General features: G+C 45.2%; 1 protein-coding gene across 3 annotated transcripts in view; it reads left to right on the top strand.

Moving 5' to 3' along the window:
• The first annotated feature begins 6681 nt into the window (after positions 1 to 6681).
• The window catches only part of smg7 (SMG7 nonsense mediated mRNA decay factor), a 37834-nt gene continuing 28763 nt past the window's right edge, over positions 6682 to 15752 (top strand). For all 3 annotated transcript variants that reach the window (XM_056292558.1, XM_056292557.1, XM_056292559.1), the window contains exons 1-8: positions 6682 to 6847; positions 8719 to 8750; positions 9422 to 9539; positions 10229 to 10361; positions 10662 to 10833; positions 11032 to 11103; positions 14541 to 14691; positions 15404 to 15539. In XM_056292558.1, the coding sequence (XP_056148533.1) occupies positions 6822 to 6847; positions 8719 to 8750; positions 9422 to 9539; positions 10229 to 10361; positions 10662 to 10833; positions 11032 to 11103; positions 14541 to 14691; positions 15404 to 15539 (840 nt within the window). In that variant the 5' untranslated portion in view covers positions 6682 to 6821. The remainder of the gene's footprint in view (positions 6848 to 8718; positions 8751 to 9421; positions 9540 to 10228; positions 10362 to 10661; positions 10834 to 11031; positions 11104 to 14540; positions 14692 to 15403; positions 15540 to 15752) is intronic.

The raw sequence follows: 15752 nt of genomic DNA, 5'->3' as shown, positions 1-15752 counted from the left end.
CACGTGAATCTGATTACTGTATCACTACCCGTGTCTGACATGAAATCCAAGCAGATTGCAGCTGAAACAGAAAAGGACACAGGCCTACAGAAAGTCATCAAGAATCTGAATGAGGGTTGGCCTAGAGGTGAATGTCAACAGTACTACAACATCAGAGCTGGGCTGAGCGTCGTCAATGCGCTTCTACTCAGAAAAAACAGAATTGTCATTCCTCAGTCACTGAGACCAGAGATGCTGAAAGGGCTGCATGAGGGGCACCTCGGTATGGAAAAATGCAAGAGAAGGGCCAGAACAGCCGTTTATTGGCCAGAAACCAATGCAGACATCGATAGGCTGGTCTCAAGCTGTGAGACCTGTCTGATGTATCACGCAAAACAGCCAAAAGAGCCAATGGCAATCACAGACCTACCAGATGAGCCATGGCAGAACGTTGGGACTGACCTGTTCCACCTGGATGGGAAGAATTACCTGCTGGTGATCGAATACCTGTCAAATTATCCAGGGATGGCGCTGCTTCCCAGCATATCTGCTACTTGTGTGGTTAGACACATGAAGTCAATATTTGCAAGACATGGAATCCCACAGATCGTCTACAGTGACAATGACCCATGCTACAGCAGCAAAGAATTCCAGGACTTCGCCAAAGAGTATGACTTTCGACATGTGACCCCAAGCCCCCTGTATGCCCAGTCAAATGGTAAAGCAGAAAAAGGAGTTCACATAGTCAAACAGCTGCTCAAGAAAGCACAAGACAGCTGCTCAGATCCATACCTAGCTCTGTTGAGTTACCGAGCTTCGCCGCTTGAACATGGCAAGGCTCCTGCTGAGATTCTGATGGGACGTAGGCTATGCACCACGCTTCCCTGCACTGAAGAGCAAAAGAAGCACAAAGAAGTGAAACAGAAACAAAAGTATCTGCAAAAGAGACAAAAAGCAAACTATGACAAGTCATCGAGAAGCATAGTGCCACTGGCAAGACATGACACAGTGAGACTCGAAGATTCCAACAGCTGAAATAAGAAAGCCACTGTTCTGGAGGAAGTAAGTCCAAGATCCTACACAGTCAGAACAGAGGATGGTCAAATCCTGAGGAGGAATCAAAGGAGCTGAAAACACAAGAGACACTGCAAGAACAAACAAATGAAGAAGATCCAATCTGCACCACATCTGCTGAGCCGCCAGCTGAGCAGAGACACACATCACCTGCACACTCACCTGAACACTCACCTGAACACTCTCCTGTGCTGAGAAGATTCCCACACAAGGTCAAAGCACTTGACGGTTAAATCTGTAGTTGTTGTAAAGGAAAAAAAAACTGAGTTGTATCCTTGTGAGTTGTCTTGAAAGAAAGACTGAAATCAAACATCAACACTTAGTAAAAAGGACCCGTTATGCTGTTGAAAATAGATATATATGTTTGTTATGCTGTTGGAAAAAATGTTGGCCATGCTTGTGGGTGACAAGAATGTTTTTATTACAGTTTAAGTTGCTACGAAGGCTAGATGAATAGTTTGTGTATAGCTACATCTAAAGGAAAGGGGATGTGGTGATAGGAGTTAATACTAATATGTATACCAATACTTACCACCTGAGGGCAGTAGCCACAAACTTAGTAGTCTGTAGGATTCCAGCAGAAGAAGACGCCACAAGATACTTGATGCACATGTTAGGTGAGTTGTCGCAGTACTTTAATAAATAGTTGTAATTGTTGAACCCAAGTTTCTTCATTTATAATAAGAAACATTACATGCACAACTTGAAACTCTTCCCCCGTGTGCTGGTAGGTGCAGGTGAAAGGTTGTCGACAGTTGTGTGCATGTGGTTGACATTATCCATGGTAAATCTCGCAGGCATCGCGAAAAATATGCCATTGTCAATAGTACGCGCAAACAAACAGGAAACTGATATGACCGCTGCAGTAGAAACCGGAAGTCAGTGGACTACATTTATGCACAGAGTCCATTACAATAAAGAATCAAACTTACTTTATAAAACCAATTTGCTCATTGAAATGCAATGCAATGCGCTTAACGTAAAGAGCAAGTGCACAGAGGGCAAAAGAAGGAAAGATAAACTAAAAAAAGATAAATGTTAACCAAACTTATTTAAAAGAACAATAAATAAGAAAGACACAAATAAAAATAAATCAAAGTTAAAACAGAAAACAGTAATATTGTATTTTTGAGGGGCGGCATCACTTAGGAGGTGGAGCGGGTCATCTAGTAATCAGAAGGTCATTGATTCGATCCCCGGCTCCTGCAGAGTGCGTGTCGAAGTGTCCTTGAGCAAGACACGGAACCCCTAACTGCTCCTGATGAGCAGGTTTGCACCTTGCATGGCAGCCTCCTCCATCAGTGTGTGAATGTGTGTGAATGGGTGAATGTGAGGTGTACACTGTAGAGCACTTTGAGTGGTAGACTAGAAAGGCCTGTATAAGTGCTGTCCATTTAGCATTTGACAGAAGTTGCTGCAGACATCTAGTATGTATCTATAGATAGATAGATACCAAAACAAAACCCATCCATCCATTATCCGAACCACTTACCCTGCCACCCTGAGAGCACTCAGGGTCGCTGGAGCCTATCCCTGCAGTCATTGGCCGGCAGGCGGGCGGGGAGACACCCTGGACAGGCCGCCAGGTCATCACACACACACACACACACACACACACACACACACACACACACACACACACACACACACCTAGGGACAATTTAGTACGGCCGAGTCACCTGACCTACATGTCTTTGGACTGTGGGAGGAAACCGGAGCCCCCGGAGGAAACCCACGCAGACACGGGGAGAACATGCAAACTCCACACAGAGGACCACCCGGGACGACCCACCAAGGTTGGACGACCCCGGGGCTCAAACCCAGAACCTTCTTGCTGTGAGGCAACCGCGCTAACCACTGCGCCACCGTGCCGCCCCAAAACAAAATTTAAAAAAAATCAAAAAGATAAAGGAAAGGATTGTAGATTGTCTATGATGTTAAGAAGAATAATGAAAAGATTAGATTAGATTAGATTAGATTGTTTTATTAGCCACACAACCAAGGCCAGTGGAATTTGTATTTGGTACACATTAAACTCTGCAGCGCAACACATACATAGATAACAACACATATTATCACAGAGAACACAGTTACACAATAACAGAAATAAACATATCTTAGGTGAATTGTGGTGTTTATGCCAGTGGTGTGTGAGGAGGGACTATAGGAAGGAATTCAGAGTCCTGGTATCTAGGGGAAAAAACAGTTTGTGAAGCATTTAGTCTTAGTGGACAGTGACCTGTAGCGCCTCCCTGAGGGAAGGAGCAGGAAGAGGTGATGAGCAGGATGTGAGGGGTCGGAGATGATCTGCTTTGCTCGCTTTACAGTCCGGTTAGTATGTAGAGATTCAACTGAGGGGAGTGGGTTGCCTATGAGTCTGGATGCCTTGTTGACAATCCGGAGCAGTTTTATCCATGTTTGACTGTTCTTGCTGCCCTACCATACTGTAATAGAAGATGTTGTGATGGACTGGATAATGGCTGAGTAGAACATACTGTAATAGAAGATGTTATGATGGACTGGATGATGGCTGAGTAGAACATACTGTAATAGAAGATGTTATGATGGACTGGATAATGGCTGAGTAGAACACACTGTAATAGAAGATGTTATGATGGTCTGGATAATGGCTGAGTAGAACATACTGTAATAGAAGATGTTATGATGGACTGGATAATGGCTGAGTAGAACATACTGTAATAGAAGATGTTATGATGGACTCCATAATGGCTCAGTAGAACATACTGTAATAGAAGATGTTATGATGGACTCCATAATGGCTCAGTAGAACATACTGTAATAGAAGATGTTATGATGGACTGGATAATGGCTGAGTAGAACACACTGTAATAGAAGATGTTATGATGGTCTGGATAATGGCTGAGTAGAACATACTGTAATAGAAGATGTTATGATGGACTGGATAATGGCTGAGTAGAACATACTGTAATAGAAGATGTTATGATGGTCTGGATAATGGCTGAGTAGACAATACTGTAATAGAAGATGTTATGATGGACTCCATAATGGCTCAGTAGAACATACTGTAATAGAAGATGTTATGATGGTCTGGATAATGGCTGAGTAGAACATACTGTAATAGAAGATGATATGATGGACTGGATAATGGCTGAGTAGAACATACTGTAATAGAAGATGTTATGATGGACTGGATAATGGCTGAGTAGAACATACTGTAATAGAAGATGTTATGATGGACTGGATAATGGCTGAGTAGAACATACTGTAATAGAAGATGTTATGATGGACTGAATAATGGCTGAGTAGAACATACTGTAATAGAAGATGTTATGATGGACTGGATAATGGCTGAGTAGAACATACTGTAATAGAAGATGTTATGATGGTCTGGATAATGGCTGAGTAGAACATACTGTGATAGAAGATGTTATGATGGACTGGATAATGACTGAGTAGAACATACTGTAATAGAAGATGTTATGATGGACTGGATAATGGCTGAGTAGAACATACTGTAATAGAAGATGTTATGATGGACTGGATAATGGCTGAGTAGAACATACTGTAATAGAAGATGTTATGATGGACTGGATAATGGCTGAGTAGAACATACTGTAATAGAAGATGTTATGATGGACTGGATAATGGCTGAGTAGAACATACTGTAATAGAAGATGTTATGATGGACTCCATAATGGCTCAGTAGAACATACTGTAATAGAAGATGTTATGATGGACTCCATGATGGCTGAGTAGAACATACTGTAATAGAAGATGTTATGATGGACTGGATAATGGCTGAGTAGAACAACCTGTAATAGAAGATGTTATGATGGACTGGATAATGGCTGAGTAGAACATACTGTAATAGAAGATGTTATGATGGACTGGATAATGGCTGAGTAGAACATACTGTAATAGAAGATGTTATGATGGACTGGATAATGGCTGAGTAGAACATACTGTAATAGAAGATATTATGATGGACTGGATAATGGCTGAGTAGAACATACTGTAACAGAAGATGTTATGATGGACTGGATAATGGCTGAGTATAACATACTGTAATAGAAGATGTTATGATGGACTGAATAATGGCTGAGTAGAACATACTGTAATAGAAGATGTTATGATGGTCTGGATAATGGCTGAGTAGAACATACTGTAATAGAAGATGATATGATGGACTGGATAATGGCTGAATAGAACATACTGTAATAGAAGATGTTATGATGGACTGGATAATGGCTGAGTAGAACATACTGTAATAGAAGTTGTTATGATGGACTGGATAATGGCTGAGTAGAACATACTGTAATAGAAGATGTTATGATGGATTGGATAATGGCTGAGTAGAACATACTGTAATAGAAGATGTTATGATGGACTGGATAATGGCTGAGTAGAACATACTGTAATAGAAGATGTTATGATGGACTGGATAATGGCTGAGTAGAACATACTGTAATAGAAGATGTTATGATGGACTGGATAATGGCTGAGTAGAACATACTGTAATAGAAGATGTTATGATGGACTCCATAATGGCTCAGTAGAACATACTGTAATAGAAGATGTTATGATGGACTCCATAATGGCTGAGTAGAACATACTGTAATAGAAGATGTTATGATGGACTGGATAATGGCTCAGTAGAACATACTGTAACAGAAGATGTTATGATGGACTGGACAATGGCTGAGTAGAACATACTGTAACAGAAGATGTTATGATGGACTCCATCATAACATGAGTAAAGCTGAGTAAAACAGAACGAGATGCTGGTGCTTGATGCGGTGGTTTCACTGTGAAAGACGTGGTTACATGAAGAATTGTTTTATTGTGACGCCAACAAAGCAGGACGGGGGTCAGCGTCTCTGCCTGGGGGTTAATCGACCCCGAGGCTTCAAAACTAAACTCGGACTGGAATGCTGCCCGTCCTCTCTGTCGTTTGGGGTTACGTGGTGTTTTGAAGCCTCAGTTGTTCCACCCCGGGCTGACAGGGATGCTGCTGGGCAGGAGCTGGAATCTGACCCCTCACGGCGCTGCTGACCTTCCTGACCTCTCTGAGAAAGACCCTGTTGAGGAGCAGGGCGGGACAAGCGGGACAGACCGGGTGAAGCCCCGCCAGCCTCCTGGAAGAAGACTGTCAACATGACGCTAAGCCCCCCCTCCCCCGTTTGACTCCAGGACACACGCCAGACAGTCAGACAACCAGACAGACAACCAGACAGACAACCAGACAGACAACCAGTCAGACAACCAGACAGACAACCAGTCAGACAACCAGACAGACAACCAGACAGGCAGCCAGTCAGACAGCCAGACAGACAACCAGTCAGACAACCAGACAGACAACCAGTCAGACAGACAACCAGACAGACAGCCAGTCAGACAACCAGACAGACAACCAGACAGACAGCCAGTCAGACAGACAACCAGACAGACAGCCAGTCAGACAACCAGACAGACAGACAGTCAGACAACCAGACAGACAGACAGTCAGACAACCAGACAGACAGCCAGTCAGACAACCAGACAGACAACCAGTCAGACAGCTACTGCAAACTGGGAGTGAGACACGGTCAGGCGGTAAGACAGACCACCGGCCAGTCAAACAGAGTCAAACGACAGTGTTACCGGCAGTCCCGCAGACGAGCCGACAGAGCGAAAGACAGACAATCAGAGAGACAGCCGGGCAGCCGCTCAGACCGGAACAACATGGCGCCGGGAGTAGCGTTAGCTGCTGGACCAGTCGTTGTCTGAGAGACCGGCGATCCGGCAGGATGAACCTCTGCGCCCAGTACTTACGGTAAAATCCGGCGGAAGGCGTGTGTGCCGCATTTTACCTGCCGAGCGTGACAGCAGACCAGCGGTTTGCTTGTTTGGCGGCTAACTAGCCGCGGACCAGCCCCCTTGTGTCTTGACGCTAGCTGTTAGCATCGCAGCATAACAACAGAACCACGGACGCCGTGGCGCGGCGTAGAGCGTTTTGGTAAAGTGCTACGTGATATTCGTTGCGATCTGCTTTGGTCGCTGTTGGGTTTTGGATATGTAGGATGACGGGAGTCGTCAGAATGGGTCCGACTGTGTGGTAACCCGAACGTGCTGGGACGCGCTAGCTAGCTAGCTAGCGCGGTGTTGCTAAGCTAGCGTTAGCATCTCCGCTTATGTCAGCGGGTTGAGTTTGTTGACTAATGTGTTGAATGCGGTCTCTTCACCCGCAGTTTACTGTCCCAATTCACCGCCGCGTATGTCCGAAAGCGGACTTAAAAAAAAAAAAAAAAGAAGCCCGTCACAAGGTCAGTATTCCGGTTTTCCCGTCACTGGCCTAGTAACGAGTAACGTAAGGAAGTAACGCTAAGGAACGTAAGGAAGCCGACGGGCTCTGGGAGTACTCCGTTCCATGTTGACACCTGCAGTCTGCCCTCTGACATTATAATCACGGACGAGCCACGTCTGATGGACACACTAATACACACGCAGTGTGGCTGTGTGTGTGGGTTGCACAGAGCTGGCTTCAAGTCCCAGACGAGACACATCTGGCCTTTAGAACATCTGTATGTCCAGATGTTTTCATTGTGTCTGTTTTCTCCTTTTTATCTGTGGACTTTCACTCCCATTCCATCCAAACTTAATGACCTAAACATGCCTTTAGAAATAGTTTGATTGGTAACAGCAACAGGGGCAGGGCAATTATTCCATATGATCGTTTGTCCTTCTGTGGTATTGTATTGGGATGGAAGTTGATTATCGTCATATTGGGGCACACGACTTTGTTGCCTGAAATAACGACAGCGAGAATCTGTTGCGTATAATTTCTCACGAAATTAGGTCTGAAATATTTGAGGGGGTATCATCGAAAGCCTAGTTTTAGTTCAGTATACTTTACATTACCAAACAGTTCAATGTGGTGGACCTCAGTTGGATTCTTATAGCAGATGTTGTGATCTATATCGATATCTTGTGACATTCCCTATGATTGTTGTGGTAATGATAATCTCCATATTGCCCAGCATGTGTAGCAACAACTGTGTAGCTGCTTTAGGAAGAGCTTAACAAGGTGGTCCTTGTGAATAAAGCTAGCACACCAGATAGCTATGGATTCTTAATAATGAAGACATTTTGATTCCACATATAGTGACCATGGTGGCGCAGTGGTTAGCGCAGTCACTTCTCAGCAAGAAGGTCCTGGGTTCAAGCCCCAGGGTAATCCAACCTTGGGGGTCGTCCCGGGTCGTCCTTTGTGTGGAGTTTGCATGTTCTCCCCGTGTCTGTGTGGGTTTCCTCTGGGTGCTCCGGTTTCCTCCCACAGTCCAAAGACATGTAGGTCAGGTGACTCGGCCGTATTGAATTGCCCGTAGGTATGAATGTGTGTGTGTGTGTGTGTGTGTGTGTGTGTGTGTGTGTGTGTGTGTGTGTGTGTGTGTGTGTGTGTGTGTGTATGTGATGGCCTGGCGGCCTGTCCAGGGTGTCTTCCCTGCCTGCCGCCCAATGGCTGCTGGGATGGCTCCAGCATCCCTGCGACCCTGAGAGCAGGATAAGCGGTTCGGATGGTGGATGGATGGATATAGAGACCACTCTTAATCAATTTTTTGAATGTGTTGTTTTTTGCTGTATTTTGTGGATCGTTCTTAGTGGGTTGATCTAATCCTGAATTCTCCTCTGTTTACCTCTGAGCAGACAGGCAGAGGCCCTGAAGGCTGACATGACAGGTATGTTTTCTATATCGGCCTGACGGCCTCTATGGTTTTCTTGCTTCAGTACAAACCTCATCATTGGTGCATCCAACATACTTGGATGTGAGTTATGTGTGCATACAGGTCAATTTTGTCCTTTTAATGGTCTTTGTAATCTATTGGTGATGCTGGTAATGCCAGTGGTAAATGTCATATGTAAAATGACTTATAAGAAAATGTTCCTCCAGCCACTGTTACACAGAGATGAGGAGTAAGTTTAGTTTGTGATGAGAATGGTCTGAGTATTGATCAGTGTTAATAGCTGTATGATAAGAAATGATATAGTCTGGTGTTACCTGTCCTAGCATCTTATGTCATACACTTAAGAACAACTTCCAAGTTTTGATACCAAGGTAGGGAACCATCTCATTTTGTTCACAGGCTTCTGTGAGCTATACGTCAACCAATTCACTGCCTCTTTTACCTGCTTTACCATCCTGCATAGACCAGAACAGTGTTTCTTACTGATGTTACTGATGATGTTGGTTATCTGCCAAAGTGTCCACTGATACAATTATCAGCATGTGGCCAGTGGATATCACCCATCCTGCTTTGCAACTCGCATACAAAGGCTGTGGTATTTTTGACTGGGAGGAATGTCCATGCTAATCCACCAGGTCTATTTATTTATTTATTATATCCACCAGATTCCAAGCTGGGGACCGCAGAGGTGTGGACATCACGACAGGCTCTCCAGGACCTGTACCAGAAGATGCTGGTGACGGACCTTGAGTATGCCCTGGACAAAAAAGTGGAACAAGATCTGTAAGCCGCATTCCCTATGCTCAATCCCAGTGGATTTTAAAGGATCAATGTCTCTCTCATTAAAGTCAATATAAAACCAGTATCAATGTGTTGGTGTAGAAAACATGAATACATCATTCATGTACATGTAGCTTGGCGCTTACTAAGCAGAGGGCAACAGGACCTCTAACAGACTAACATAGTACCACAGTACATACTGATACACATGGTACACACACAACAGTACCTCTAACAGACTAATATGGTACCACATACTGATACACATGGTACAGAAAGGCCAGGGCTTTGCATTCAGTAAAATGTCATTGTACAAAACTGATAGGAAAGCAAAAGGTGGAGTCATGGGATGTTAGAAAAGAGCATTTTTGCAGATTTTCATCAGGGAGTGTCATTAACTTCAGCCCACCGTATATATATCTGAAATCCAAAGGCTTTGAAACATTAATAAATAACTGTGTTGTGTTGTTATTCTATGTTAAGTACACTGAGAGAGCCACGAAACCAGAGTCAAATTCCATGTATGTGCAAACCTACATGGCCAATAAACATGATTCTGATTAAAACTTGGGGACATAAATGTTAGGAATCAGCCTCTTACACCACTGGCCTACGCTTCCTGGCCCTACCTCTCCTGTTGGTGCTATCATTTGACTCTCTGTCCTGATCCTGTTTCACGTGTCTGTTTCCAGGTGGAACCATGCCTTTAAGAACCAGATCACCACACTCCAGAGCCAGGCCAAGAACCGTGCCAACCCCAACCGCAGTGAAGTCCAGGCTAACCTGTCCCTGTTTCTCGAGGCAGCTAGTGGATTCTACACACAGGTAAACTCCAGCCAGCTGGTGCCATCTCTGAATGTTCTGATGCTCGCTGAAAACGGTAGGACCGATCAGTGCTCGAGATGTGTTTTTAAGTGAGCCGTCTCACTGAAAGCTGTTCTCGGAGAGCCAGGTAAAAACATGCTGTTGATTTCCTGTTTCCTCCTCTCAGCTTTCTCTCTGTCTAATCCAAAACCCTGCCAACGGTTAGAGGAGTACCTTTCACGCTTCCATTCTTTCTGTGTTTTTGCTTGTCTCTCTGAACTTTAATTTTCTGTTGACTCATGCTTTTCCTTTCACCTCTAGTTACTGCAGGAGCTGTGCACGGTGTTTAACGTGGATCTGCCATGCCGGGTCAGGTCTTCTCAGCTTGGAATCATCAGCAATAAACAGAGCAACACCAGCGCCATCGTCAAGCCCCAGCCAAGCTCCTGCTCATACATCTGCCAGCACTGCCTGGTTCACCTGGGAGACATAGGTGAGTGTTCCCATGACAACCATTATCCCAACAACCACCATTGTCCTGCTGAAGCACCCTTGAGCCAGACATCAATACTCCTGCTGACTGTTAGAAATGTGTTATTTTTGGGAAAAAAAATGCAATAATAATAAAAATACATATGTTAATACATTTCATTCTGTGGGGCTAATCTTGACCGTATTTGTTTTCTTCCAGCTCGCTACCGCAACCAAACCAGCCAGGCGGAGTCCTACTATCGACATGCAGCTCAGCTGGTGCCCTCAAATGGTGAGGCTTTGGACACGGTGCCAATGCTAACATTAATGTACTTGTTTATGGGAACTTTAATTTAAAATGGAACAGCCAGCGTTTGCCTGGTGGAGACTTCCCTTTCAGATTTTAGGGTACAGAAATGTGAAATGGCAAGTCTGTAGAATTTGATATTTTCTGAATTTCTCATCATATAAGAAAACAACCAGATTAAGTTGGGAAGCCTCTTTTTTCGTTTCTTCACCAGCCACAGTTGATGGTCTATCCTGATACTCCTTTCTCACTTGGATCTGTCAGCCAACTAGGTTTTAGAAAAGAACAGGACCTCCAAGTGACGGCTAGTCTCACTTGGCTGCCAGACTTTTGACTATGGGCATAAAGTCTGGTCCCCACTGGTCTTTTAACCAGTTCAAGAGCTGCCCACTGGGATCAGAAAAACTCTTTTGACTGACATTCAAAACAACCGACCACAGGCTGCTGCTTTGGTATGACGTTTAAGGAGTGGTCAGCTCTGAAACGGTGCTGCCAGAAAAACGGACCCATCTGAAACTAGTCTTCATATACGATGGCTCAAAAGGAGGTGGTAGCATAAACTTCACAAACTTTCTCAAATCAGCAATTATCTGGTGACCAGAAATGGCCATTGTTTTTACTGCTGCAAGAAGTTCTTGGTTTTTTTTGCTGCTCTGGTTTTGTCACACGAAGTTTGTTTCCTGATGGGTTGATCAAAACCAATGCATCCGTGTCATCCAGAAATGTATAGACTCTCTTGTGGTTGACATTGTGGATAGCCAATGAGAGCGGAGCCTCTGGAATCCGGAGACTCTGAACAGTTTAACGGACTGTGTGGACCAGACCTCAGGGTACAGACTTGGCACCAGGAGACTAGGTGACGGCTGGTTACTTGTTAAAGTGGCTGGTAGAGAGAGTTGACTCATCAGCCACTGTCAGCATTTTCCAACATGTGGCTGTGGTCTTTATCTCAAGCGTCCGAGATCTATAAAGTCTTGAAGTGTCGTAAATTGTGGAATCTCAACTCAAGGCAATTGAATGGCTGATTATTCTCCATCCATCCGTCATTATCCTGCTGACAGGGACGCGGGGATGCTGGAGCCTATTCCAGTAGTCATTGGGCGGCAGGCGGGGAGACACCCTGGACAGGCCGCCAGGCCATCACAGGGTCTACACATACATACACACACCCATTCATACCTAGGGACAATTTAGTATGGCCAAATCACCTGACCTACATGTCTTTGGACTGTGGGAGGAAACCAGAGCCCCAGGAGGAAACCCACACAGACACGGGGCGAACATGCAAACTCCACACAGAGGACGACCCGGGATGACCCATCAACCGGGGTTCGAACCCAGGACCTACTTGCTGTGAGGCGACCGCGCTGACCACTGCGCCACCGTGCCGCCACTGATTGTTCTCCAGTTGTAAATACAGTTTCATAGTGCAGTGTTTGCAGCGAGAAGTCAGTTTAGCAACAGGAAATGTATTGTGAAGGTGTAGGTGTCTGTAAAAAACCCCTTTGGAAGAGTAACCACACACATTTAAATGTCTAAAAATCTAATTAGGCAAGTAAAGAATTAAGAATGGAAGATATCTTTCTGTATAGCATTTTAAAAAGCAAGAAGTGGGCGTCCGGGTAGCGTAGCAGTCTGTTCCGTTTCCTACCAACACGGGGATCGCTGGTTCGAATTCCCATGTTATCTCTGTCTTGGTCGGGCGTCCCTACAGACACAATTGGCTATGTCTGCGGGTGGGAAGCTGGACGTGGGTTATGTGTCCTGGTCGCCGCACTAGCGCCTCCTCTGGTCAGTCAGGGTGCCTGTTCAGGGGGGAGGGGGAACTGGGGGGAATAGTGTGATCCTCCCACACGCTACGTCCTCCTGGTAAAACTCCTCACTGTCAGGTGAAAAGAAGCGGCTGGCGACTCCACATGTCTTGGAGGAGGCATGTGGTAGTGTGCAGCCCTCCCTGGATCAGTAGAGGGGGTGGAGCAGAGACCGGGATGGCTCAGGAGAGTGGGGTAATTGGCTGGGTACAATTGGGGAGAAAATGGGGGGGGGGGAAATCCCCCCCAAAAAAAAGCAAGAACTAACATCCATCCATCCATTATCCAAGCCGCTTATCCCAATTGGGGTTGCGGGATGCTGGAGACTATCCCAGCAGTCACAATCCCAGCCAAATGAAGTCTGCAGCTGGCACAACTCTTCAATGACATATTCATATAAATATTAAAGGTACAATAAGAAGGATTTGTCATTTGCGGTTTGTAAACACAGCATTCAAAGTTGGCCCCTCCTCCCTGGCTCAACGACACCAGAAGCACACGCCCCCTTAGTTCAGTTGCCAGAGTACATCCCAGTGTACTGGCCAACTTCACGTTGATCTTCATCCCCATCCTCTTCTTCAGTGCTCACCAGCAGGTGAAAGCCAACCCCAGATTCACTCTCATTTTGGAACAAGCTTTACCCACTTTGTGTTTCACCTCGCTATATTCGCGGGTTTTTTTTTTCACCGTTGTGTCCACCACTGTCGTAGCTTCCTCTTGGATGCATGCTTACAAGTCCCGCTGCCCAAAGGTTAATGGCCAGAAACGTCCTGTACACAGCAAAATAAGAAAATACAGACAGAGGATAGGGTCTCTGCAGATACAGACACATCGCCACACACGTCTAGTGGCTCATACGTGGTGACTGAGAGGGATTATTTTGGTATAAGTTTACACACTGATTTTTAGGGAAATCCTACCTGTTCTACCTTTAACATCTTGTATTGTAACAAAAATACATTGCACTGGGGCGTCCGGGTAGCGTAGTGGTCTATTCCATTGCCTACCAACACGGGGATCGCCGGTTCGAATCCCCATGATATCTCCGGCTTGGTTGGGCGTCCCTACAGACACAATTGGCCATGTCTGCAAGTGGGAAGCTGGATGTGGGTATGTATCCTGGTCACTGCACTGGCGCCTCCTGTGGTCGGTCGGGGCGATTGTTCGGGGGAGAGGGGGAACTGCGGGGAATAGTGTGATTCTCCCACGTGCTACGTCCCCCTGGTGAAACTCCTCACTGTCAGGTGAAACTCCTCACTGTCAGGTGAAAAGAAGCGGCTGGTGACTCCACATGTCTTGGAGGAGACACGTGGTAGTCTGTAGCCCTCCCCGGATTGGCAGAGGGGGTGGAGCAGAGACCGAGGGGGGTAACTGTCCGGGTACAATTGGGGAGAAAAAGGGGAAAATCCAAAAAAAAAATACATTGCACTGATGAGCAAATATATGAAAATGAATATTTACAAAAGAGATATTTTCCTTTTCACATTTATCCCACATATGAAGTCCATTTTCTGTTTCATTCTAGCTGGCATTATAAAAGTTTTAAAAGTTCAAAGTTGTTGACACCTGGAGAAACTCTGAAATCCGGTCCTTTGTCTCATCTCTCTGCAGGTCAGCCGTACAACCAGCTGGCCATCCTGGCCTCCTCTAAAGGAGACCACCTCACCACCATCTTCTACTACTGCCGCAGTATTGCTGTCAAATTCCCCTTCCCTGCTGCTTCCACCAACCTGCAGAAAGCCTTGTCCAAAGCACTGGAGAGGTACCGCTGCTCCTCCAGCACGGCTCTGAGACACTCACAGCGTTTCCTGTTCACCATGTCACAAGCTGCTGCATGATGTGAACTGGACAGAAATATAATGAAATGTTCTTTTTGTCTGCATTTCATGATATTTAGTGTATTTATAGGTACATGTAGGGTAAGCTTGAAGCAGTGGGCCGATTTATAGAGTCTAAAAATAAAAGTGCGTATTATTTCCCAACGTTTTGTAACCAGGTTACTGAATAAACGTGTGGATGAATTCTCCTAATATGATCACGAATTGACCACAGTGTAAAAATCTGATGTCGGTGTTGTCATGTGATTATACATTACAGCCTAACCTCAGGTCAGTTAGTGTCTCATTTCTGCAGAGAAGTTTCCAAACTTAAAGTCATTATGAAACACCAACAATTCAATTCCCCTTTAGCAGAAACAGTGGCATAAAAATAGAATCACTTTCACAAAGTTAATGCAGACAGAACCATATTTCCTTTTTTCCTTTTAGGATATAATAATGTTCACTGACTGAGGGGGTTGAGTTGATGCGTAGAACCTGAGTTTGAGTGAAATACCAGATTTTGTCTTGACATTTGCTATGGTTTGGAGTCCATAGATTACAACTGTGATATTCTTTACATGAAATGTGATGTCTCAGTAAGGTGACAGATTAGCTTTTTCTAGAGTCTCATTATCCCCCCTCCCTCCCCCCCAGCCGCGATGAGGTGAAGACCAAGTGGAGCGTGTCCGATTTCATCAAGGCCTTCATCAAGTTCCATGGTCACGTCTACTTGAGCCAAAGCCTGGACAAACTCAACCACCTGAGGGAGAAACTGGAAGAACAGTTCCAGGTGAGACAGAAAGCTGTGAAGCAGCCCAAGCCATTGCTCCAGTGACAGGTTGCCATAGGGACGGGTTGCCATTGCTGTGGATCTAGGAATACTGGGGACCATCAGAGAACGAGGCTCCTCTGAGGGAGGCATCTCTGTTTAGTCCACAGGCCACACTTGGATGTCCTTAGTTTCTCTCTGCTTTTAAAAGTCATTATCCTTGTTCCATGTTGA

The sequence above is a fragment of the Lampris incognitus genome, chromosome 14 (assembly GCF_029633865.1).
Source record: "Lampris incognitus isolate fLamInc1 chromosome 14, fLamInc1.hap2, whole genome shotgun sequence".
Classification (NCBI taxonomy): Eukaryota; Metazoa; Chordata; class Actinopteri; order Lampriformes; family Lampridae; genus Lampris; species Lampris incognitus.
This window is presented reverse-complemented; position numbering and strand designations above follow the sequence as displayed.